Source organism: Zalophus californianus, chromosome X (assembly GCF_009762305.2).
Source record: "Zalophus californianus isolate mZalCal1 chromosome X, mZalCal1.pri.v2, whole genome shotgun sequence".
Lineage (NCBI taxonomy): Eukaryota > Metazoa > Chordata > Mammalia > Carnivora > Otariidae > Zalophus > Zalophus californianus.
This window is the reverse complement of record NC_045612.1, coordinates 49,981,036-50,005,529: the sequence shown is the minus strand read 5'-3', so window position 1 is coordinate 50,005,529 and position 24,494 is coordinate 49,981,036. Positions and strand designations below refer to the sequence as shown.

The 24,494-nt window shown below is 34.1% G+C and overlaps 1 protein-coding gene across 1 annotated transcript; it reads left to right on the top strand.

The window, feature by feature from the left end:
* The first annotated feature begins 14,980 nt into the window (after positions 1-14,980).
* Positions 14,981-21,086, top strand: LOC113930452 (interferon-induced transmembrane protein 1-like). The gene is made up of 2 exons (XM_035725437.1): positions 14,981-15,007; positions 20,664-21,086. Exons 1-2 carry the CDS (start codon positions 14,981-14,983, stop codon positions 21,084-21,086), a joined length of 450 nt encoding a protein of 149 aa, XP_035581330.1.
* The last annotated feature ends 3,408 nt before the right edge of the window (positions 21,087-24,494 follow it).

Here is a 24,494-nt window from a genome sequence, read left to right as displayed (position 1 = left end):
TTTTCATGTGCTTGTTGGCCATTTGTGTATCTTCTTTGGAGGACTGCCTATTCAAGTATTTTATCCATTTCTAAAATTAAGTTATTTTTTGTTAACTGAGTTGTAGGAGTTCATTTATTTTGGATATTAACCCTTTATTAGATATAGTTGGCAAACATTTTCTCCTATTCTATAGAGGTAGCCTTTTTACTCTCTTGATTATTTTATTTGCTGCACAGAAGCATTTTAATTTTATAGGTTCCACTTTCTATTTTCTATTCTTTTTTTTTTCTTTTGTTGCCTGCACTTATAGTGCCATATACCTGAAATAATTGCCAAAAACAATTTTATGACTATTTTCTTTATGCTTTCTTCTAGGAGTTTTGTAGTTTCAGGTCTTCTGTTTAAATATTTAATCCTTTTTAAATTAATTTTTGTGTATGGTGTTAAATATGGGTTCAATTTCTCTTTTTTTCATTTGGCTGTCTAGTTTTCCCAACATCATGTATTGAAGAGACTATCTTTTCCCATTGGGTCATCTTCATATTTTTATTAAGATCATTTGAACATATTTGTGTGGGTTTATTTCTGGTCTGTCTATTCTGTTCCATTAGTTTATATATTTGTTTTTATGCCAATTCCATATTGTTTTGACTACTGTAGTTTTGTAATATGTTTTAAAGCTAGGCTGGGGTGCCTGGGTGGCTCAGTTGGTTAAACATCCAACTCTTGATTTTGGCTTAGGTCATGATCTCAACATTTTGAGATCAAGCCCTGTGTCAGGCTCTGCACTGGGCATGGAGACTGCTTAAGATTCTCTCTCTCCTCCTCCCACTACTCCTCCTCCCCCACTTGTGTGTATACTCTATAAATAAATAAATAAATAAATAGTCTAGAAATGTGAGGTCTCCACCTTTGTTCTTCTTTGTTAAGATTGTATTGGTTATTCAGGGCCTTTTGTGGTTCCAAATGAATTTTAAGATTATTTTCTCTATTTCTGCAAAAAAAAAATGTTTTTGGGATTTTGATAGAGATCACATTCAATCTGTAGAATGCTTTGGGTAACACGGACATTTTAACAGTATTAAGTCTTCCAATCCATGAACCTGAAATGTCTTCCCATTTATTTGTGTCATCTTTAATTTTAGCAACATTTTATAACTTACAGTGTAAAATTCTTTCACCTCCTTGGTTAAGTTTATTCATAAATATTTTATATATTTTTATACTATTGTAAATAAAATTATTTTCTAACTTCATTTTCAATTAATTTGTTATTAGTGTGTAAAAATGCAACTGATTTTTTGTGTTGATTTTCTATCCAATAATTTGCTGATTTTGTTTATTATTTCTAAAGCTTTTTAAAGAATTATTAGTGTTTTCTACACATAACATCAGATGAGAACAGAGATAATTTACTTTTCCCTTTCCAATTTGGATGCCTTTTATTTCTTTTTCTTCACTATTTGCACTGGCCAGGACTTCCAGTACTGTGTCAAGAGTGGGTATCCTTGTGTTGTTCTTGATCTTTAAGTAAAAGCCTTTAGGTATTACCATTAAGTATGATTTTAGTTTTCATGTGTGACATCTGTTATGTTGAGCTAATCTCCGTCCATTTAGAATTTGTTGAGTGTTTTTATCTAAAAGGAGCATTGAATTTTGTCAAATACTTTTTCTGCCTCTATTGAGATGATCAGGTGTTTTTTATACTTTGTTCTCTTAATATGATGTATCTCACTGATTGATTTTTGTATGTTGAATCATCCTTGCATAACAGGGATAAATTTCACTTGGTCATGGTGTATGATACTTTTAGTGTACTGTTGAATTCAGTTTGTTAGTGTTTTGTTGAGAATATTTGCAAGTATATTCATCAGGGATATTGGCCTTTTTTTTTTTCATGTAGTGTCCTTCTTTGGCTTTGGTATAAGCCTGATGCTGGCCTCATAAAATGAGTTTGGAAGTGTTTCTTCCTCTTACAATTTTTGGAATAGTTAGAAAAGGATTGGCATTAATTTTCTTTAAATATTTGTCAGAACTCTCCAGTGAAACCATCTGGTCTTGGACATTTAACATTGAGAAGTTTTGATTGCTGATTTAATCTCTTTATTTGTTATATGTCTGTTCACATTTTTAATCTCTCCAACATTTCAGTCTTGCTAGGTTCTATGTTTCTAGGAATTTATCCATTTTTTCTAGATTATCCAATTTATTGGCATATAATTATCAATAATATTGTCTTATAATCCTTTTTATATCTGTAACATCAGGGTAATGTTTCCTCTTACATTTCTGATTTTAACTGACTGAGCCACCCAGGTGCCCCTACATTTCTGATTTCAATTATTTGAGTATTTTCTCTTTTTTTTTAGTCTAGCTAAGGGTTTGTTTACTTTATAAATGTTTTCAAAATACTTTCCTTTTTATTGTTATAATTAACATATTAGTTTCAGGTGTGCAACAAAATTATTTGATATTTGTATATATTGTGAAGTAACTGCCACAATAAGTTTAGTTAACATCTATCATCATACACAGTTATAACTTTTTTCTTCTGAAAAGAATTTTTAAATCTATTCTCTTAGCAACTCCCAAATATGTAACACCTTATTTTTGACTATAGTCACTATGCTGTAGGTTATATCCTTATTAGTTATTTACTTTACAACTGGAAATTTGTACCTTTTTTTAAAGTTTTATTTATTTATTTGACAGAGAGAGAGAGAGAGAGAACACAAGCAGGGGGAGTGGCAGGCAGAAGGAGAGGGAGAAGTAGGCTTCCCACTGAGTGGAGAGCCCAATGTGGGGTTTGATCCCAGGACCCTGGGATCATGACCTGACCTGACCTGATGTTTAAGCAACTGAGCTACCCAGGTAGCCTGGAAATTTGTACCTTTTGACCCTTTTCATCAATTTTGCCCACTCCCATACCTGCCTCTGGCAATCATCAATCTGTCCTCTGTACTGATGAGCTTGTTTTGTTTGTTTGTTTTATTTACATATACATATTTACATATAAGTGAGATCATACAGTACTTGTCTTTTTCTGGATGATTTATTTCACTTAGCATAATAACCTTGAGGTTTATCCATGTTGTTGCAAATGGCAAATTTTTATTTCTTATGGCTGAATATTTATAAAATCACGATTTCCTTATCAGTTCATCTACCAATGGACATTTATGTTGTTACTACATCTTAGCTATTATAAATCATGATGCAAGAAACATGGGGGTGCATAAATATTTTCAAATTAATGTTTTGGCTTACTTTGGATAAAAACTCAGAAGTGGAATTGCTGGATCATATATTAGTTCTATTTTCAATTTTTTGAAGAACCTCCATACTGTTTTCCATAGTGGTCACACCAATTTACATTTCTCATTCTCACCAATGGTGCACAACTCTTCCCCTTTCACCACATTCTCACCAACACTTGTTATTTCTTGCTTTTTGGTAATAGCCATTCTAATAGGTGTGAGGTGATGTCTCATTGTGGTTTTGATTTGCATTTCCCTGACAATTAATGATAGTGAACACCCTAAAGGGGGAAAACCTCATTTAGATTCAGGCTGATTGGAAGCCTGACCCTCATGCAGCAGCTTTAAAAATATGCAAATATATATAATCCTGAGGGGACGGAAGCATAAGCCCCACTGGCCACCAAAGCCAGGTAATCTGGAGGTGTTCCCCGGGCAGCAATCACAAAAATTGGGGCTCCAGATGAGTTTATGGCATCATACTGTGAAATATTGTTGAACCAAAGGAAAGCAGAGGGGAGAGCACAAAGATAGTATCCACAGCCTACATTTCTTGAGAGTAGCTCCATAGGGCACTAAATGTGTGCAAAACCTGAAGCCTGCCCCTCAGTCCAAAGCTCCAAGATAAGCAAAGTGGCTTACTTCACAGAAAGACTAAGAAGTGTTCCTTAGTGTGCTGTTTGTGCAGTACCCTGGGGTTGGTAAGCTGCCAAGAATCATCCTTCTGGTTGCCACAGTCCACTGGAACCCAAGAATGCAAGCTTCTTTGTTCACTGAAGCCAAGTGATTAAGGAGCATCCCCTAGGTGTCAGCCATAAAAACCAAGCATCAGACACGTGTAAAGCTCCCCTCCAGGAGACAATGATACTCTGGAGCACAGCACAGGATGAGTGGAAAAATAGTACCTGCCCTCTGGAGTCTCTGCAAAGGATTACACTTAGTCCTTAGATGTGTGTTTATTTTTTTAAAGATTTTATTTATTTATTTATTTGACACAGAGAGAGAGACAGCTAGAGAGGGAACACAAGCAGAGGGAGTGGGAGAGGGAGAAGCAGACTTCCTGCTGAGCAGGGAGCCCAATGAGGGACTCAATCTCAGGACCCTAAGACCATGACCTGAGCCACCCAGGCACCCTTTTAGATGTGTGTTTAATTAAAGATTTCCCTTTGGCCACAGCAATGATAATTAGCTAATAGGCTTCTTTCAAAGAAAGAATGAATTGAATTTAAATAAAATCTAAAAATAAAATAAAATAAAATGTCCATGTCTTCATCCCTGGAAAGAAAAATAAATAATGGGTGATGGGAAGTAAGGAAGGCACTTGTGATGAGTCACTAAATTCTACACCTGAAACCAATGCTACCAATACCACACTACTACACTTTATGTTACATAACTTGAATTTAAATTTAAAAAAATGAACTAGAATCAAACTCAACCCTTCTTTTTGTCCATATTTTATACTGATTTCTATTCTCTATTTTATTTCTTCTGCTCTAATCCAGATTATTTCCTTCCTTATGCCTACTGTAGGTTTAGTCTATTTTTCTTTTTCTAAAATCTTGAGTTATAAAAGTAAGTTGTTTAATTGTGATCTTTCTTTTTTTTTATGTGTTTGCCACCATAAACTTCTCTCTTAGTGTCCTTTTTGCTATGCCCAATAAATTTTTTCTGTGTGATGTTTTGATTTTCACTTGTCACAAGATATTTTCTATTTCTCTTTAGATTTCTTCTTTGACCCACTGTTTTTTTTCCTAAGTGTGTTGTTGAATTTCCACATATTTCTGAAGTTATCAGCAGTTATTCTGTCATTAATTTATAATTTCCTACCATTTTGTTCATAAAATATATGACTATTGAGAAATGAACCAAAGGAAAGAAAATCTGGAAAAAGCACAAATATATGGAGGCTAAACAACATGCTACTAGGGGTGCCTGAGTGGCTCAGTCATTAAGCATCTGCCTTCAGCTCAGGTCATAATCCCAGGGTCCTGGGATCGAGTCCCACATCAGTCTCCTTGCTCAGTGGGAAGCCTGCTTCTCTCTCCTGCTGCTTGTGTTCCTGCTCTCACTATCTCTGTCTCTGTCAAATAAATAAATAAAATCTTAAAAAAAATAACATGCTACTAAGTAATGACTATGTCAACCAAGATCAAAGAGGAAATTAAAAAAAATACATGGAAACAAATGAGAATGAAAGAATGTTCCAAAATCTTTGGGATGCAGCAAAAGCAGTTCTAAGAGTGAAGTTTATAGCAATTAGGCCTACCTCAAGAAACAAGAAAAACCTCGAATAAACACCCTAACCTTACACCTAAACGGCCTAGAAAAAGAACAATAAAACCCCAAAACTAAGACAAGGAAGGAAATACCAAAGATTAGAGTGGAAATTAATGATATATAAACTAAAAAACAATGCAACAAGTCAATGAAACCAAAGCTAGTTCTTTAAAAAGATGAATGAAACTGATAAAACATTAGCCAGACTCATTACAACAAAAAAGAGGAGAGGGAACTCAAATAAACAAATTCAGAAATTAAACAGGAGAAATAACTGACACCACAGAAATACAAAAAATTGCAAGAGAACACCATGACAAATTATATGCCAACAAATTGGACAACCTAGAAGAAACGAATAAATTCGTAGAAACATATACAAGTGAATCAGGAAGAAATAGAAATTTTGATCAGACTAATTAGCAGCAAAGGAATTGAATCAGTAATCAAAAAAACTCCCAACAATCCAAAGTTCAGGACCGGATGTCTTCACAGGTGAATTCTATCAAACATTTAATAAAGAGTTAATACCTATTCTTCTCAAACTATTCTAAAAAATAGAAAAGGAAGGAAAAGTATCAAATTCATTCTATGAGGCCAATATGACTCTGATACCAAAACTAGATACTCAAAAAAGAGAACTACAGTCCCATATCTCTGATGAATATAAGTGCAAAAATCCTCAACAAAATATGAGCAACCCAAATCCAAAAATACATGAAAAAAATCATTCACTCTAATCAAGTGGGATTTATTCCCTGGATGCAAGGGTGGTTCAGAATTTGCAAATAAATCAATGCCATAAATAATATCAAGAGAAAGGGTAGAAACAATGGGATCATTTCAATAGATGCATAAAAAGCATCTGACAAAGTACAAATCCATTCATGATTTAAAAGTCCTCAACAAAGTAAGTCTAGAGGGAACATACCTCAACATAATAAAGGCCTTATATGAAAAACCCACAGTGAACATTACACTCAATGGGGAAAACCTGAGAGTGTTTCCCACATGGTCAAAAACAAGAAAAGGATGTCTGCTCTGACCACTTTTGTTTGACATAGCCCAGGAAATCCTAGCCACAACAATCAGGCAACAAAAATAAATTTAAAAAGCGTCCAAATTGGTAATACAAAGAAAACTTTCACTATTTGCAGATGGCATCTCTATACAGAAAAACTTAAAGACTCGACCAAAAACCTACTAGAACTGATAAATTCAGTAATGGTGCAAGATACAAAATCGATGTACAGAAATCCATTGCATTTCTATACATTAATAATGAAGCAGAAGAAAGAAAAATTAAGGACAAAATTCCATTTACAATCACATCAAAATAATAAAATACCTAGGAATAAACTTAATCAAGGATATGATAAAACTGTCTCTGAAAACTATAAAACACTGAGGAAATAAATCAAAGATGACACAAATAAATGGGAAGATATTCCATGCTCATGAATTGGAAGAAAAAAAATATTGTTAAAATGTCCATAGTACCCAAAGTAATCTACAGATTTAATGCAATCTCTCTGAAAATACGAATAGCATTTTTCACAGAAGTAGAACAATTGTAAAATTTGTGTGGAACCACAAAAGACCCCAAATAGCCAAAGCAATCTTGAAAAAGAAAAACAAAACTTGAAGTATTACAATTCCAGATTTCAAGTTATATTACAAAGCCATAGTAATCAAAACAGTATGGTACTGGCACATAAATAGACACATAGATCAATAGAACAGGGTAAAAAGTCCAGAAACAAACCCATGATTATATGGTCAATTAATTTTTGACAAAAGAGGCAAGAATAGGCATTGGGAAAAAGACAGTCTCTTCAACAAATGGTGTTGGGAAAACTGGACAGCAATATGCAAAAGAAAGAAACTGGACTGGGGTGCCTGGGTGGCTCAGTTGGTTAAGCGACTGCCTTCGGCTCAGGTCATGATCCTGGAGTCTCGGGATCAAGTCCCACACCGGGCTCCCCGCTCAGCAGGGAGTCTGCTTCTCCCTCTGACCCTCTTCCCTCTCATGCTCTCTATCTCTCATTCTGTCTCTCTCAAATAAATAAATAAAATCTTTAAAAAAAAAGAAACTGGATTACCTCATTAATCATACACAAAATAAATTCAAAATGGATTGAAATCCTAAATGTGAGACCTGAAACCATAAAAATCCTGGAAGAGAACATGGGCAGGAAGTTCTTTGACATTAGCTGTAGTGACCTGTTTCTAGATATATCTCCAGAGGCAAGGGAAGCAAAAGCAAAAATAATCTTTTGGGACTACACAAAAATAAAAAGCTACTGCACAGAGAAGGAAATAAATCAATAAAACTAAAACCTTTGGAATGGGAGAAGATATTTGCAAATGATGTATCTGATAAAGGCTTAGTAACCAAAATATATAAAGAACTGATACAACTCAAATCTCAAAAAACAAATAATCCAATTAAAAAATAGAGGATGTAAACAGACATTTTTTTTTTTTTGAAAGAAGACATACAGGTAGCCAACAGACACATGAAAAGATACTCATCATCACTTGTCATCTGGGAAATGCAAAGAAAAACCGCAATGAGAAACCAACTCACACTGGTCAAAATGGCTAAAATCAACAACACAAGAAACAACAGGTGTTGACAAGGATGTGGAAATACTATTAGAAACAAAGGCATGGTTAAATCTTTCCTGAAAAACAAAATATTAAATTGATTCACTTAATATGCCTGATAGCTAACTCAAATAAATAATCAAATATAGCAAGGTGTAAAAACAATTTTATATATACATATATATACATATAGTTCTTCCCTTTTATTTCCTGTTTTGTTTCAGTTTCTGAGTTTCTTTTTTTCTGAATATTTAATATTCATTTGTATCCTTCCTTTTTTATTTTCTTTTTTATTTAAATTCCAGTTAACATACAGTGTAATATTAGTTTCAGGTGCACAATACAGTGATTCAACACTTGCATACATCACTGGGTGCTCATTATGACAAATGCACTCCCTATCCCCAATCACCTATTTAACCCATCCCCTCACCCATCTCCCCTTTGGTAACTATCAGTTTGTTTTGTGTAATTAAAAGTCTGTTTTTTGGTTTGCCTCCTTCTTTTTTCCTCCCATTTTCATTTGTTTTGTTTCTTAAATTCCACATATGAGTGAAATCAATTGGTGTTTGTTTTTCTCTGACTGACTTATGTCATTTAGCATAATACTCTCCAGCTCCATCCATGTCATTGCAAATAGCAAGGTTTCATCTTTTTGTGGCTGGGTAATATTCCATTGTACATATATACCACATCTTCTTTATCCATTCATCAGTTGAAGGACATTTGGGCTCTTTCCATAATTTGGCTATCGTAAATAATGCTGCTATAAACATCAGGGTGCATGTATCCCTTTGAATTAGTGTTTTTGTATTCTTTGGGTGAATAACTAGTAGTGTAATTGTTGGACCTTAGGGAAAGTCTATTTTTTAACTTTTTGAGGAACCTCCAATTTATTTTTTATTTTATTTTTTTAAAGATTTTATTTATTTATTTGACAGAGAGAGGGGGAGAGAGAGAGAGAAAGAACACAAGCAGGGGGAGTGGAAGGCAGAGGGAGAGGGAGACACAGGCTTGTCACTGAGCAGGGAGCCTGTCACAGGGTTCAATCCCAGGACCCTGGTATCATGACCTGAGCTGAAGGCAGAAGCTTAACTGGCTGAGCCACTCAGGCACCCCTATATTGTTTATAGAATAGCTGTACCAGTTTGCATTCCCACCAACAGTGAAAGAGAGATCCCCTTTCTTCACATATATTTATGACAATGCTAGTTTAAACTACTTAATTTAAATTATCTAAGTTTAACATAAATTTAAGATGAGAACCCACTATCAACATGCAGATTAATCATGTAATCCTTACTTTTGTGTATCTATGTGATACACAGTCAAGCTGATCATCTGAGTTCAAGCTTGTAGTGTGACTACATGCTAGAAGATCAAATTCACTATTAGCTCCTTTGTTTGATAGCAGATAGACTGAATGTCTAGTAACAATGGCAATTTCTATGTTCATATGCATAAAACTCAGGCAGAGAGTTGATTTAACCATAAAATGACAACTATAAGGACTGCTCCATAATCCCCAACATATGTGACTATAGAATAGATCCAAGCTGGGGCTGAAGAAATGGAAAAAGATAAGTGAGCATTTAATCAAATTCCACGACAGTGTGGTACAAGAAAACAAGTTATTCCATATAATGGAGACTTTCAAAAAGATAGAATATTTCATTTCTTTCATTTGCGTGTTACCATGAAACTTGCTGTCTTCCTCAGATTTCTATTGGGTATTTAAGGCATGGCAGCAATAATTTGCTAACAGTATAATTCCCACATTACTAGCTCCAATTGTTTGTTTAATCTATAGGTTTACCCTTGGTATTAATGTTTGTAACCCTAGCAATTTTTTGGTGAAGTCTTTTGGGTTTTCTACATAGAGTATCATGTTGTCTGCAAATAGTGAAAGTTGGACTCCTTCCTTGTCAATTTGGGTGTCTTTTATTTCTTTTTGTTGTCTGGTTGCTGAGGCTAAGACTTCCAGTACTATGTTAAATAGTAATGGTGAGAGTGGACATCCTTGTCTTATTCCTGACCATAGGGGAGAGGCTCTCAGTTTTTCCCCATTGAGGATGATATTAGCTGTGGGTCTTTAATATATAGTCTTTGTGTTGTTGAGATATATTCCATCTATCCCTACTTTGTCAAGGGTTTTTATCAGGAAAGATGCTGTATTTTGTCAAATACTTTTTCTGCATCTATTGGCAGGATCATATGGCTCTTATCCTTTCCTTTATTAATATGGTGTATCACGTTGGTTGATTTGTGAATATTGAGCCACCCCTGCAGCCCAAGAAGAAATCCCACTATTGTGATGAATAACTCTTGTAGTGTTGAATTTCAATTTGCTAGTATGTTATTAAGAATTTTTGCATCCATGTTCATCAGGGATACTGGTTTTTCATTCTCTTTTTTAGTGGGGTCTTTGTCTGATTTTGGAATCAATGTAATGCTGGCTTTTTAGAATGAGTTTGGAAGTTTTCTTTCCATTTCTATTTTTTGGAACATTTTGAGAAGGAAAGGTATAACCTCCTTAAATGTCTTGTGGAATTCCCCTGGGAAGCCATCCAGGCCAGGACTTTTGTTTGTTGGGAGATTTTTGATTACTGATGCAATTTCTTTGCAGGTTATCGGTCTGTTGAAATTTTCTATTTCTTCCTGTTTTAGTTTTGGTAGTTTGTAAGTTTCTAGGAATTTTTCCATTTCTTCCAGATTGCCCAGTTTGTTGGCATATAATATTTTGTAATATTATTTTATAATTGTTTGTATTTCTGTGGTGTTGGTTTTGATCTCTCCTCCATCATTCATAATTTTATCTATTTGTGTCCTTTCTTTTTGATAAATCTAACTAGGGGTTTATTAATTTTATTAATTCTTTCAAAGAAGCAGCTCTTAGTTTAATTAATCAGTTCTACTGTTTTTTGGTTGTTTGTTTGTTTCTATATCATTTATTTCTGCTCTAATCTTTATTATTTCCCTTCTTCTGCTGGCTTTAGGCTTTATTTGCTGTTCCTTTTATAGCTCCTTTAGGTGTAAGTTTAGGTAGTGTGTTTGAGACTTTTCTTGCTTCTTGAGGAGGCCTGTACTGCAATAGATTTCCCTCTTAGGACTGATTTTGCTGCATCACATAGGTTTTGGGTTGTCATTCTTTCATTTTCATTTGTTCCCATGTATTTTTTAATTCTTCTTTAATTTCCTGGTTAGCCCATTCATTCTTAAGTAGGATGAAACCCTAAAATAATTTTAATTAATGTCATGTCCACTTTTTCACCAAATAGTTTATTTCTAATGCCATATTTATTAAGCAGAAAATAATTGAGAAGACTTACTTTGCCTGATGTTGCTGGAAGAAGAATTAAAATTACAGGGATGTTAGTCAACTTTCAGCCTGGAAATAGCAAATATTATATTTTGTAAAGATCAGGAAGATCTTTTTAGTTTGTTTTTTCTTCCAAATTTATTTTACAGTGATCTTAAACTATATGCAATTTTGATGTCCTTAGAAACAAATAAAATACTGATACAACTCTTTGTCATAAAATAGAGAAAAAAATATTAACGTTAATCAGAATTTTGTACAATTTATAGTTAAGTGACTTTAGGATCTCCAGCACTACATGAAGAATCCAGTTTAGAACTCTAATGTGTATGGTACAATGCCAAAATACAGTGTTAATTTTTTAAATGTTTATTATTGAAGTATAATTGATATACAATGTTATATTAGTTTTAGATGTACAATGCAGTGATTTGACAATTCTATACATTATGCAATGATCACCATTATAAGTATAGTTGCTATCTGTCACCATACAATGCTCTTACAATATTATTGACTATATTCCCTATGCTGTACTTTTTCATTTCCATGACTTATTTATTTTATAACTGAACGTTTGTACCTCTTAATCCCTTTCACCTCTTTTGTCCACCCCCTTCACGTCTCTACCATCTGGAAACCACCATCAACAGTAAATAAATAAAGAAAATGTGATGTGTGTGTGTGTATATATATATATATATATATATAATGTAATATTACTCAGCCATAAAAAAGAATGCAGTGTTAATTTTTAAGTCAAAATTTAAGCAAGGGTCACAAACTTTATTTTCTTGGCAATAAGAAATGAATAAAGAAAGAAGGAACCCATCTATAAATTTTAGTTTAGAAAGCATAATGCCCATGCAAAATGAAATAATCTGCATTGGGAACATATTCTCTTTTTTTAATTATGATAAAACTTTGACTAATGACCACATATCTACATAAAACCATCAAACATCAAGTAGATGTCAGGAAAGACAAGAAGGCAACCTCCAAGCTCTACAAGATAATCTACTATGTAAATTACATGTATTTAGAAAAAAAAAGTGTATTTTGTAATTAGTTCATAGTGGTAATTCACAAGTTTTTGTGGGTTCTTCTAACACTAAAATTTTACCAGAGGACAGCATGGTGGGGCTATATATATATATATATATATATATATATATAGAGAGAGAGAGAGAGAGAGAGAGAGAGAGAGAGAATTTATTTTAATTTGGTTATATATATAATGGTTTATTTTAATTTGATTAACAACTTTTCTTTTATAATGGAAGGTACCTTCAAGGAAGTGAATCATGTTGAATATATAGTGATAGTACATTTTTCAGTACATATTTCAATTACCCACCATTCAATCCTAGTGAAGCAGATCTCTGATTTGTGACAAGAATGCAAATGAAATGATTCTATGAAACATCTGGGGGAAACTTTGTTTTCTCTCATTCTTTTGAATCTACAAATGAGTCCATGTTTTATTCACCCAGACAATTTTTTAGGACTTTTGTAATTAAGCGATTATGACTGTGAAAACTCTTAGGATGATTCAAGGTTTTCAATAGTTCATAGACCAATAGTTTCTACTTTAATATCAAAAGACTTTTTAACTCCTTGATTCTCCAGGATGGATGCTTATTAAACATTTGAAGGTTTTCACTTTTTGGTCCAAGATACACAGATTTTTTTTTTTTTAATGTGTGTGAAACAATGTAATTTATTGAATTTCTGCACATGGTTCCTGGATCATGGTATTGTGTTTTAGTTAGATGAATTATTTTAAAAGGTTGTTATAATAAGAAAAATGATTTATGTAGATATAGCCAAATATTGTGAATATTTTCACAAGTTTATCTCAAATAAGTTAATGAGCTTCATGAAACCAGTTTTTAGAAGCTTTCCAAACTTTATCTTAGGAAGGAAAACAGTTTAAAGCTTCTGATTTTAAGTAAAAGAAAATAAAAAAAATACAGTGTAAATTTAGCAAATATTACAAATACATCCTAAAAGGCACATATATTTTAAGTTACTTTTACTTAGCGTCTTCAAGAAATGATGGAAAAAAATCTTCCTCACTAGAAATTTGTTTACTACTTATGGGACTACTTACTTAAGGAAGAGGAAGAGAAAAAATAAGTACATAAGGAGTACATAAGTAACTGAAAGACTAGTACAGGATAGAATATAAAAGTGCTCTAAAATAAGTATATTTACATTGTACCTAGAAAGAACAGAGTACATCTGCAAGGGGAATAGCGTCAGGGAAAGCTCTACAGTGGGGATTTCACTTCAAGTGAAACTTAGAGGATAGGTAGTTTAGAAAAAAAGAATTATCTCTAAGTATCCATCTTTATCAATCAGGATCACCTTTCTTTTAAAGATAAAAACTCAACAAAAGCTTAAGAACAAAAAATAATTCATTTGCTCTTATTATATAGTCTATGTCTATAAAGCTAGTTTTACTCATTGCTGGAATTCAGAAGATCAAATGATGACATTAGACCATCTCAATGTATTGTCTTTACTTCTCTTTTACTTAGCATCATTTTCAGTCAGGGGCCCCTAACAGCTTTAGATTTTCATCATAACAGCTTTCTACCTCCAAAGGAAAGAGAGAATGAAACTCTTAACGTTCTCAGTATAAGTGTCATGATGAAATTTCATTGGTCTGGATTAGATCTTGTCCTCTTATTTAAACAAATCACTGTGGCCAGAGGAATGTAACTGATTAACCAATGTGGGTTATATCTTAAACTTCAGGGCTGAAAATAGAGGTAGAAATATTATCAGTCAAACAAAATAAAATATCCATTACCAAAAGGAGGTGGAACTGGATACCTAGTAGAGAAATAAAAGTCTTCACATAATGTGAACTTGCAGAAGTTGCTTAACATATGTGAACTTCAATTTTCTCATCTAAAAAAGAAAATGATAAAACTAACATAAAGTTATTGTAAGGATAAAATTTTATGTTGTGTATAAAGCTTCAGGCACTTAGTATGTTCTGGCAAATGTTAACCTCTTTTCTTTTCTATAGTATCTAGCATTCCCGGATTCTGGTTTGGCCTAACATCAATGTTAACACAGAGATACATACGCAGACTCACACTCATACAAAACACACACACACACACACACACACACACACACACAATCATACAAACAGAGAGCTTCCTGAATGATATGGTAAATGGAGGTGGTGCTATAATACATGGCTCAGAAGCATTACCTGAGGAAATTATTTCTGTCATTACCTTTATACTTAATCAAAATGAGGCAAAATTGATACTCTGAGTCTCAAAAATCTCAGCTTTAGGAACTGCTATTAGTTTGATACCAAAAAAAAAAAAAAAACCTGTTAGTAATTCTCAAGTTACTCTTGAAATTGATTCTATAATGGGAAGTCATCAGAGTGGGAGAAAAACCATGAAAGACTCAACTATAGGAAACAAACTGAGGGTTGCTGGAGGGGAAGTGGGTGGGGGATGGGGTAATTGGGTGATGGACCTTAAGGAGGACATGCGATATGATGAGCACTGGGTGTTATATGCAACCGATGAATTATTGAACTCTACATCTGAAACAAAAATGTATTATATGTTGGCTAATTGAATTTAAATTAAAAAAAGAAATTGATTCTATAAAAAAATAGTTTCATCTGGGGTGCCTGGGTGGCTCAGTTGGTTAAGCAGCTGCCTTCGGCTCAGGTAATGATCCTGGAGTCCCGGGTTTGAGTTCCACCTCGGGCTCCCTGCTCAGCGGAGAGTCTGCTTCTCCCTCTGACCCTCTTCCTTCTCGTGCTCTCTGTCTCTTATTCTCTCTCTCTCAAATAAATAAATAAAATCTTAAAAAAAATAGTTTCATCTGCTATGATTACTATTTTAACCTATAATGTGGAAGCTATGAAAAGGCATTTTAAGCCTAAGAAACTCTGTATTTTAGGTGCTAAGGGGAGGAGAATGAGTACTGAATCTTCGTTTAGGTGGATATAATAAAAACTGAATTACTAGACAGAGTAGAAATATTTATTCTTGTTTCCTGTTGGGATCTTTTGAGATTAGGCCAATATATTTCTACATTTAATGTAATAGGACATGTAGTTAAAAGACTTCTAAATAAATGGGAAGTGACCTCACAGATTGCACTGGGACATGCACAACTCATTCAGATCTTATCAGAATTTGAGTAGAAATCTTACACAAAATCAGACACAGATGCCATCCAAAATACGATCACAAACATTAAAATCCATGATCTTCAGTGACCTACTTATAACACTCTATAGGTAGCTTTTGATTATGCTTATGCTTAAGTCTTTTCTCATTGGTGAATCCCCAGGATCTCCAGCTAAACAGCCAGTCATGTACAGATGGAAAACTATTGTAATGGAAGACTTACCCAATCAAATACAAAAGATAAATGGGAACAAACAGAAAACATATTAAGAAATAACAATAACAAAAGATGACAAGAATAAGTCATCAGTAAATATAGCAGTAATTATAATAAATATGAATGGATTAGTCTCACATGTTAAAAGGCAGATAATTTCTGATTGGTACAAAACAGACGAGCAATAAACAGCAATATGTTTTTCACAAGTAACACACTTGAAATCAGATGGTTAAAAATAAAGAATTAAAAACACATTTCAGGCAAATCAAAAGGAAAGCAAGTATACTAATATTAATAGAATATAATCAAAATAAATAAACAATACCAATAATAACTAACTAATAAGGAAATAAACAACTAGATAAGAAGAGGAAGGGCTGTTGTTGACCGTAGGATGGCAAATGTTGACTGGTAAATATGGAGGGAGTACGGGAGTTGGAAAATCAGCATTTTGCAAACATCATAGTAAACATTGGATCAGGCAAGATCATTAAAGGATGCTAAATTTAAGGGAAAATATTGATGATTAATGGTATATTTATATGTCTTAAAGACCCTCTCCACAGGCTTCTTACTAATTGTAAAGAAAAATGTACTTATATAATGGACAAATTGGACGACACCATGACTGGGTGATAAAAATGACATCACCAATAAGGGGAAGATGGAAGTTGTGTGCATCCAGAGGTGATCCATGACAAGGATACAGCATCACCTATGTAGTGTTCTGGCTGAGAATGTACAACCTGAATCTAATCATGAGGAAACATCAGAAAAATCCCAAATGAAGAACACTGTATCAAAGCAAACAAACAAACAAACAAACAAAAATGGAGGGTGTGATGGGGACTGTATTCCTCAAAAATATTAATATTATTAAAAGCAAAGATGTTCCAGATTAAAGGAAACTAATGTGACATGACAACTAAATATAATACTTGACCCTAAACTGATGCTTTATTGGGTCAATTGAAAAAAAAGATGTTTGCAAAGACAAAGATTGAATTAGTATATCAATGTTAATTATGCTGCATTGATCATTATAGTGTGTTTATGTAAAGGGCCAGGACATATACAACTTATTCTAAAATAGTTCAGAAAAGAAATACACATGCATGCAAACATGTGTGTACCTACTGTGTGTGGAGAGAGAGAGATTAAATAATAAAGCAAATGGTAAAATGTGAGCCATGTTAACACTAGGTGAATTTTGGCAAAAGATTTATGGATGTTTTATCAAAAAAAGTATTTAAATTCAATTAATTAACATATAGTGTATCATTAGTTTCAGAGGCAGAGTTCAGTTATTCACCAGTTGTGTATAAAACCCAGTGCTCATTATATCACGTGCCCTCCTTAATGCCCATCACCAAGTTACCCCACCCTCCCATCTACTTCCTTTCCAGCAATCCTGTTTGTTTACTATAGTTGAGAATCTCTAATGGTTTGTCTCCCTCTCTGATTACATCTTGTTTTATTTTTTCTCCTTTCCCTTATGATCCTCTGTTTTGTTTCTTAAATTCCACATGAGTGAAATCATATGATAATTGTCTTTCTCTGATTGACTTATTTCACTTAGCATAATATCCTCTAGTTCCCTCCATGTCATTGCAAATGCTAAGATTTCATTTTTTGATGGCTGGGTAATATTCCATTATATATATACCATGTCTTCTTTTTTTAAATTTAATTTAATTTTATTATGTTATATTAGTCACCATACAATACATCATTAGTTTTTGATGTAGTGATCCACAGGTGTTATATGAGAACAGTGAATCATGGATACCATATCTTCTTTATCCATTCATCTGTTGATGGCTATCTGGACTCTTTCATCATTTGGCTATTATAGATAATGTTGTTATGAACATTGGGGTGCATATATACCTTTGAATTAGTATTTTTGTATTCTTTGGGTAAATGCCTAGTAGTGTGATTACTGGATTGTAGGGTAGTTTTATTTTTAACTTTTTGAGGCACCTCCATACTGTTTTCCAAAGTGGCTGTACTAGCTTGCATTCCCACCAACAGTGTAAGAGGGTTCCCCTTTCTCCACATCCTCACCAACATTTGTTGTTTCCTGACTTGTTAATTTTAGCCATTCTGACTGGTGCAGTATTCTTATTTTTTTCCTCTTTCTTTCTTTCTTTCTTTTTCTTTCCTTCTTTCTTTCTTTCTTTCTTTCTTTCTTTCTTTCTTTCTTTCTTTCTTTCTTTCTTTCTTTCTTTCTTTCTTTCTTTCCTTTTTGATAGAGTGTGTGAGCAGATTGGGTGGGGGGCAGAGGGAGAGGGAGAGAAAGAATCTTAAGCAGGTTCTATGCCCAATGAGAAGGCCCATGCGAGGCTCAATCTCACAACCCTGAGATCATGACCTGAGCCAAATCAAAAGTCTGATGCTTAACAAACTGAGCCACACAGGCTTTTCTTTGTTTGTTTGTTTGTTTGTTTCTTTCTTTTTCTTTCTTTCTTCTTTTATTATTCCTTTCAATATCTGTAAGCTTGAACTTATTTCTTAAAAGGGAAAAAAGTGACAAAGAAGGATGTGTTATATACATAAAAGAAACAATGTAAATAAAAGATACAAAACACATGAACTTATTGTAACAACTTTGAAATGTGAAATTGTTATTATTTTCAGATCAGAAAATGGTGAAATATTGGTAATTTCATATTGTTCACATTAATGCATTAAAGCGGAAATACATATTCTCTATTCTTCATGTCTCCATGTGAGGGAATTTACTATACACACACTCTTGGTATTGCTTGCTTACTTCCCTCCACAGAAAGAGGAGTGAAAAGAACTTGGAATCACCACCTTCATGTTTAGTCTCTGTGTTTCTCTTCCTTTTCTTTGTGAGCCATCCTTTCTATACACAAACCAAATGCTCTAATTTGCTCACTGACATACCATAAGAGTGTGCCCTTACAGGTGTGGCATGAAGTTGTCAAGCTGCCCCTGTGACTAGACTGTTAACTCTTTGTAAAGCAGAGATGAAGTATTAAAAATATCGGTTGGATGAAGGTCTAAAGCCACATTATCCTCTTGGTTTTAGCAGGAATAATTGTAAGTGTGGTATTATGATCTTTATATAATGAGTGTGTATCTCATTTGAATCTCAACTCAGGCAGGGGGCAGTTATTTGTTTATTTATGCCATAAAATGCCAAATATGTAACACCATATATGAAACAAAAACTGCAAAATAAAGATAGATACAGTTATAGTTGAAACTATAGGGGAAAAGTCACATATGAGCATGGGTGAAAAGAGTCTAAATAAATACTAGCAATCCAAATCTTTTTTTTTTAGATTTATTTATTTATTTATTTATTTATTTGACAGAGAGAGACAGACACAGAGAGAGCACAAGGAGGGGAAGCAACAGAGGGTGATGGAGAAGCAGGCTCCCCGCTGAATAAGGACCCCGATGTGGGGGTCAATCCCAGGACCCTGGGATCATGACCTGAGCTGAAGGCAGATGCTTAACGACTGAACCACCCAGGCACCCCAGCAATCCAAATCTAAAGGCAAGTTAAAACAATAATGCAGAATGGCTAGCAGAATCCTAAGGATGTTTTGATATGAGCAAATGAGGCAATCTAATTCACTATGTTAACAGATTAGAAAAGAAAAATTATATGACAGTCTTAATATATGTTGCTGAAGAAAACATTTGCAAAAAATCAATTACCCATTCATGGCAAAATATTACCATCAAACAAGAAAAATAAATACTGTAACTTGAAATAAGATATCTACAAAAAATACTAGAGCAAACATCATTCAAACAAAGAAATAAAACCCTCAAAACCCCAAACATCAGGAAAAATAAACCTCTATTAAATGGGTTAAAATAAAGTAAAACCTGAAATTGCAGAAAGTCCATAGAATAACAATAATAAAAACACATATGAAATTCTAATAAAGTTGTACTCAGAAGAAACTTTATATTATTAAACACTATTATTGATAATTAATCCATTTTGAAAATACATTGTATTCAACAACTCAACAAATGAAGGGGGAAGCAGTAATTTAAACCGAAGGAGACAGTAAAGTGGATAAAAACACAAAGGTAACTTCATATCTTGGCTTTATCACTCTAGTAACTATATGACCCTGGGCAAATGATAACATCTTGGTGCCTCAGTATCTTAATCTGTAAAAGCGGATTAATAGTAGTATTTATCTCCTAGAATTGAAAAGTATTTTACTTTTCAAAATAGTACACTTACATTAATACATATAATCCTTATATATGTATGTACATCAGAGGAGCAGAAACAAGAAATTAATAAGGATAAAACCTAATATTAATGAATTGGAGAACAGAAAAAGCAGAACTAATGAATAAATTCAAAAGCTTTTTCTTCAAAAATCATGATGGGGCACGTGGGTGGCTCAGTCGTTAAGCGTCTGCCTTTGGCTCAGGTCATGATTCCAGGGTCCTGGGATCAAGCTCCACGTCGGGTTCCCTGCTTTGAAAGCTTGCTTCTCCCTCTCCCACTCCCCCTGCTTGTGTTCCCTCTCTCACTATATCTGTCTCTCTGTCAAATAAATAAATAAAATTTTTAACAAAAATATAATAATAAAACCACTAGCTAATCTAATTAAGACCAACTGAGGGTTCTAGAGGGGAGGCGGGTGGGGGGATGGGTTAGTCTGGTGATGGATATTAAAGAGGGCACGTATTGAATGGAGCACTGGGTGTTATATGCAAACAATGAATCATGGAACACTACATCAAAAACTAATGGTGTAGATCCACACCACCGGTGCTCCATCTCCCACCATGAACCACAACTCCAGCACTTCTTCCCGGGCACCTACAACGACGTCCCCCCGACCTATGAGATGCTCAAGGAGGAGCACGAGGTGGCTGTATTCGGGGCGCCCCAGAGCTCGGCTCCCGTGACGACCACTGTGATCAACATCCGTAGTGAGACAGCCGTGCCTGACCACATCGTCTGGTCCCTGTTCAACACCATCTTCATGAACTGGTGCTGCCTGGGCTTCGTGGCCTTCGCCTACTCCATGAAGTCCAGGGACCGGAAGATGGTGGGTGACATGACTGGGGCCCAGACTTATGCCTCCACCGCCAAGTGCCTGAACATCTGGGCCCTGGTCTTGGGCCTCCTTCTGACCACTGGATCCATTGTTCTTCTGCTGTTTGTCTACACTACCGCCTACAGTGTATTTTTGAAGTCTATGCAGGAGAACAATGGGTACCACTAGGTGCTCATGGCAGGAGACCCAAGTCCTCCACCGTGCGCTGCTGACCCTGTCCCTTAGCATCCAGCCCTTCACATTAACACACTTGCCTGCTTACAGCTGAATTCAATAAAGTACACTTGTGTATAAAAAAAAAAAACTAATGGTGTAATGTATGGTGATTAACATAACATAATTAAATAAAAAAAAGAGGGAACATAAAGCACAAACACAATTAGAAATGGAAAAAGGGGAAATTGACACAGATACAGAGAAATGCAAAATACTTAAATAAGTGACTTTGTTCAAACTTGTGCAAATAAATTTCAAAATCTGGATTTAATAGATGATTTTCTAAGAGAATATAAATTAGCTTCATATGAGATTTTTTTTAAACTAAATAAACCATTAGTGACTGAAAAAAAAAAAAGTCTAGTCTTGAAGTGCAATGCATTTCCTCCAAAACAAGCACCAGCTTCAAAGAGCTTTAGTGGGCAATTTTGCTCAAAGATTCAAAAAATAATTCATTCTGAAAGCCTTTCAACTGTTTTTGAACATAGGGAAAAAAATAAAACTAAGATTGATCTCGCTTATGTATATAACTACAAGAATCCTAAAAAAAAATCAGCAATTAGAATCACAGAACTGTACCTCTGAAACAAATAATACATTATATGTTAAAAAAAAAGAAGATAGTAAGAAGGGAAAAATGAAGGGGGGAAATCGGAGGGGGGAGATGAACCATGAGAGACTATGGACTCTGAGAAACAAACTGAGGGTTTTAGAGGGGACGGGGTGAGGGGATGGGTTAGTCTGGTGATGGGTATTAAAGAGGGCACATTCTGCATGGAGCACTGGGTGTTATATGCAAACAATGAATCATGGAACACTACATCAAAAACTAATGATGTAATGTATGGTGATTAACATAACACAATAAAATAAAATAAAAAGAATCTACATGTAAAGAATAATACACTAAGATGCTTTGGGGTTATTATTAAACCCCCAATTAATAACGTTTAATATTAGGAAGGATTAATATAATTTTCCACATTGATAGTTTCAGTGTATAGTTTGATCCTATTGTGTTGATCCCATTTGCATAGACATACAAATTTCCAGAAGGATGCAAAAGAAACAGTTAGACTAAGAAATGAATTCAGGGTGAGAGGAGCAGGGTATATATATTTTTTATATTAAAATAGTTATTTTATTATTTATTTATTTATTTATTTTTTAAAGATTTTATTTATTCATTTGAGACACAGAGATACAGAGAGAGAGCATGAGCTGGGAGACAAGTAGAGGGAGAAGGAGAAGCAGGCTCCCCACTGAGCCAGGAGGCTGATGTGGGGCTCGAGACCTGAGCCAAAGGCAGATGCTTAACCATCTGAACCACCCAAGTGCCCCAAAAATAGTTATTTTAAAATGCACCCCCACCATTGCTCAGTTTTGTACTCTTCTCTACTTTAAAGACCTAAGGCTACCTTACTTTCACTAACCATTTGTGGAAAAACACCCAAGTGGTTTGACTTGGCAAACAGGCAGAAAGCTGTTGAAAAATATAACCCTGATTCTTCCTAAGGTTTCTGCATGAAAATCCTATATTATAGATTGATTTCTTTAACTTTTATGCTCCTGAACTCTTTTTTATAAAATGCAAATACTTTGGGAAATATAATATGCTAACCTAAATTACAACATGATGTCAGTGATGATAGAGTGTTAAAAATGAGCATTGGGAGTAGAGTTTACAGGTTAAGAGTAGGTAATTCATACTAAACAAACAGATTTAAATCTTATTTGTAAAATTTAGTAGCTGTTTGATTTTTCTAAGCTAGATGAAATAAAAAAATTATGAAGTCACTTATTTTGTATGGTTGCTGATATATTAATAAAACAATGCAAGTATATAGAATAATGCTTTGCATGCATTAAACTTTGGATAGATATGCAGGAAATAGATATAAACTATTATTATTAGAAAGGAAGCAATCAAAAGAAATTTATTGAACACTTGCTGTGTGAAATAGGCACCCTATAGAATACACAGACATATAAGATGTGGTCTTTGTTCTGCAGGAGTTTATGGTAAACTTATGGAGATAGCAAATCTGTTTTCCTCTTAATTGTAAACTCAGAACATACAAAGACATGCTAAGTACTGGCAGAGAGTAGAGCTACTAAAAGTGGGAGAGAGCATGCAGAGAGGAGGGGTAGGGAGTCCAAAAATAAATTCCAGGCCTGCCTCATACATGAAATCAAAGCTTAGTTCATGGAAAGGGCCAGGTGTGAGAGAATGATGAAAGCATATGGAGTTCTGATTTCATTCTCTATTTTTTTTAAATGAAAGACAGCAAGGAGGGTCAGAGGCTATAAGACAAAATTCCAGTTTATCATTTCCACAACACTAGTACAACTGCAATACGGATTTATGATCTGTTTTTTGCAGGCTACATTTTTCATAGTTCTTCTCTAAAGCTGTTAGCATTTAGAAGTAGATTATTTAGTTTCTTCCTTCTCAGTATTCAAAATCTCCCTTATGGAATTAAGTTTATAAAAATTATATTTTAAATAATAATAATTAATTACAAAAGTCCAACTTATACTGTGCTCTTTGGTGTAGTTTTATCTTTTTATTCCTGATGCAAGACAAATCAGGTTTGCTTTCACAATATAAGCAAGAACATGTTTTTCAACTTCATTGCTCCTATTTAAGCCTTTTAGTACTTCTACATTAAGGTATTTAGCACCATCAATACATCGGTTTTTACAGAAAGATGGGAGAATTCTATGATCTATTATGTAAAAATGTGCCTACACACAGTTAGAGCCTGACCAAATGTACACAAAAGAAATAAGAACAGTGGCAGAAGGCATTAGCTATAATTGAAATACTAGGTCCCAAGGCTGAGAAGAATTATTTTCAGATGCTGAGATGGTGAGGATGAGATTACTAATATAATTCCTGTACCTCTCGGTATTGGTTCAGGACCTAGTACAGGCTTACACTCGTAGATAGAGCTTATCAAATAGAGACGTTTTAGGAAGTAGAAAACAAAAGCAGGTAAACTAAAAAGATCCATAGTAAATGTTATCTCCTTTTTAAAGGTTTTCCTTACCTCTATAACCAGATGTGAGCTCTCTATCGTTTGAACTCAACATAAAATTGTATCTATATATCTTGATAGCAACACTGAGTACAAATTATGTGCTGTTCACTATAAACTATTCAATAATATGCTTTATCTAATTTAAGTCTTCTAACAATCACACAGGTAAGAACTACTTTTATCCTTATTTTACAGATGAAGAAAGTAAGACTTAGAGGAAATAAGTAGCTAGCCCACCATTGTACAGTTTGGAAATGGCAAAGCTAAAGTTATAAACCCAAACCTATCTGTAGAGCCAATGCTTTTGATACTTTTA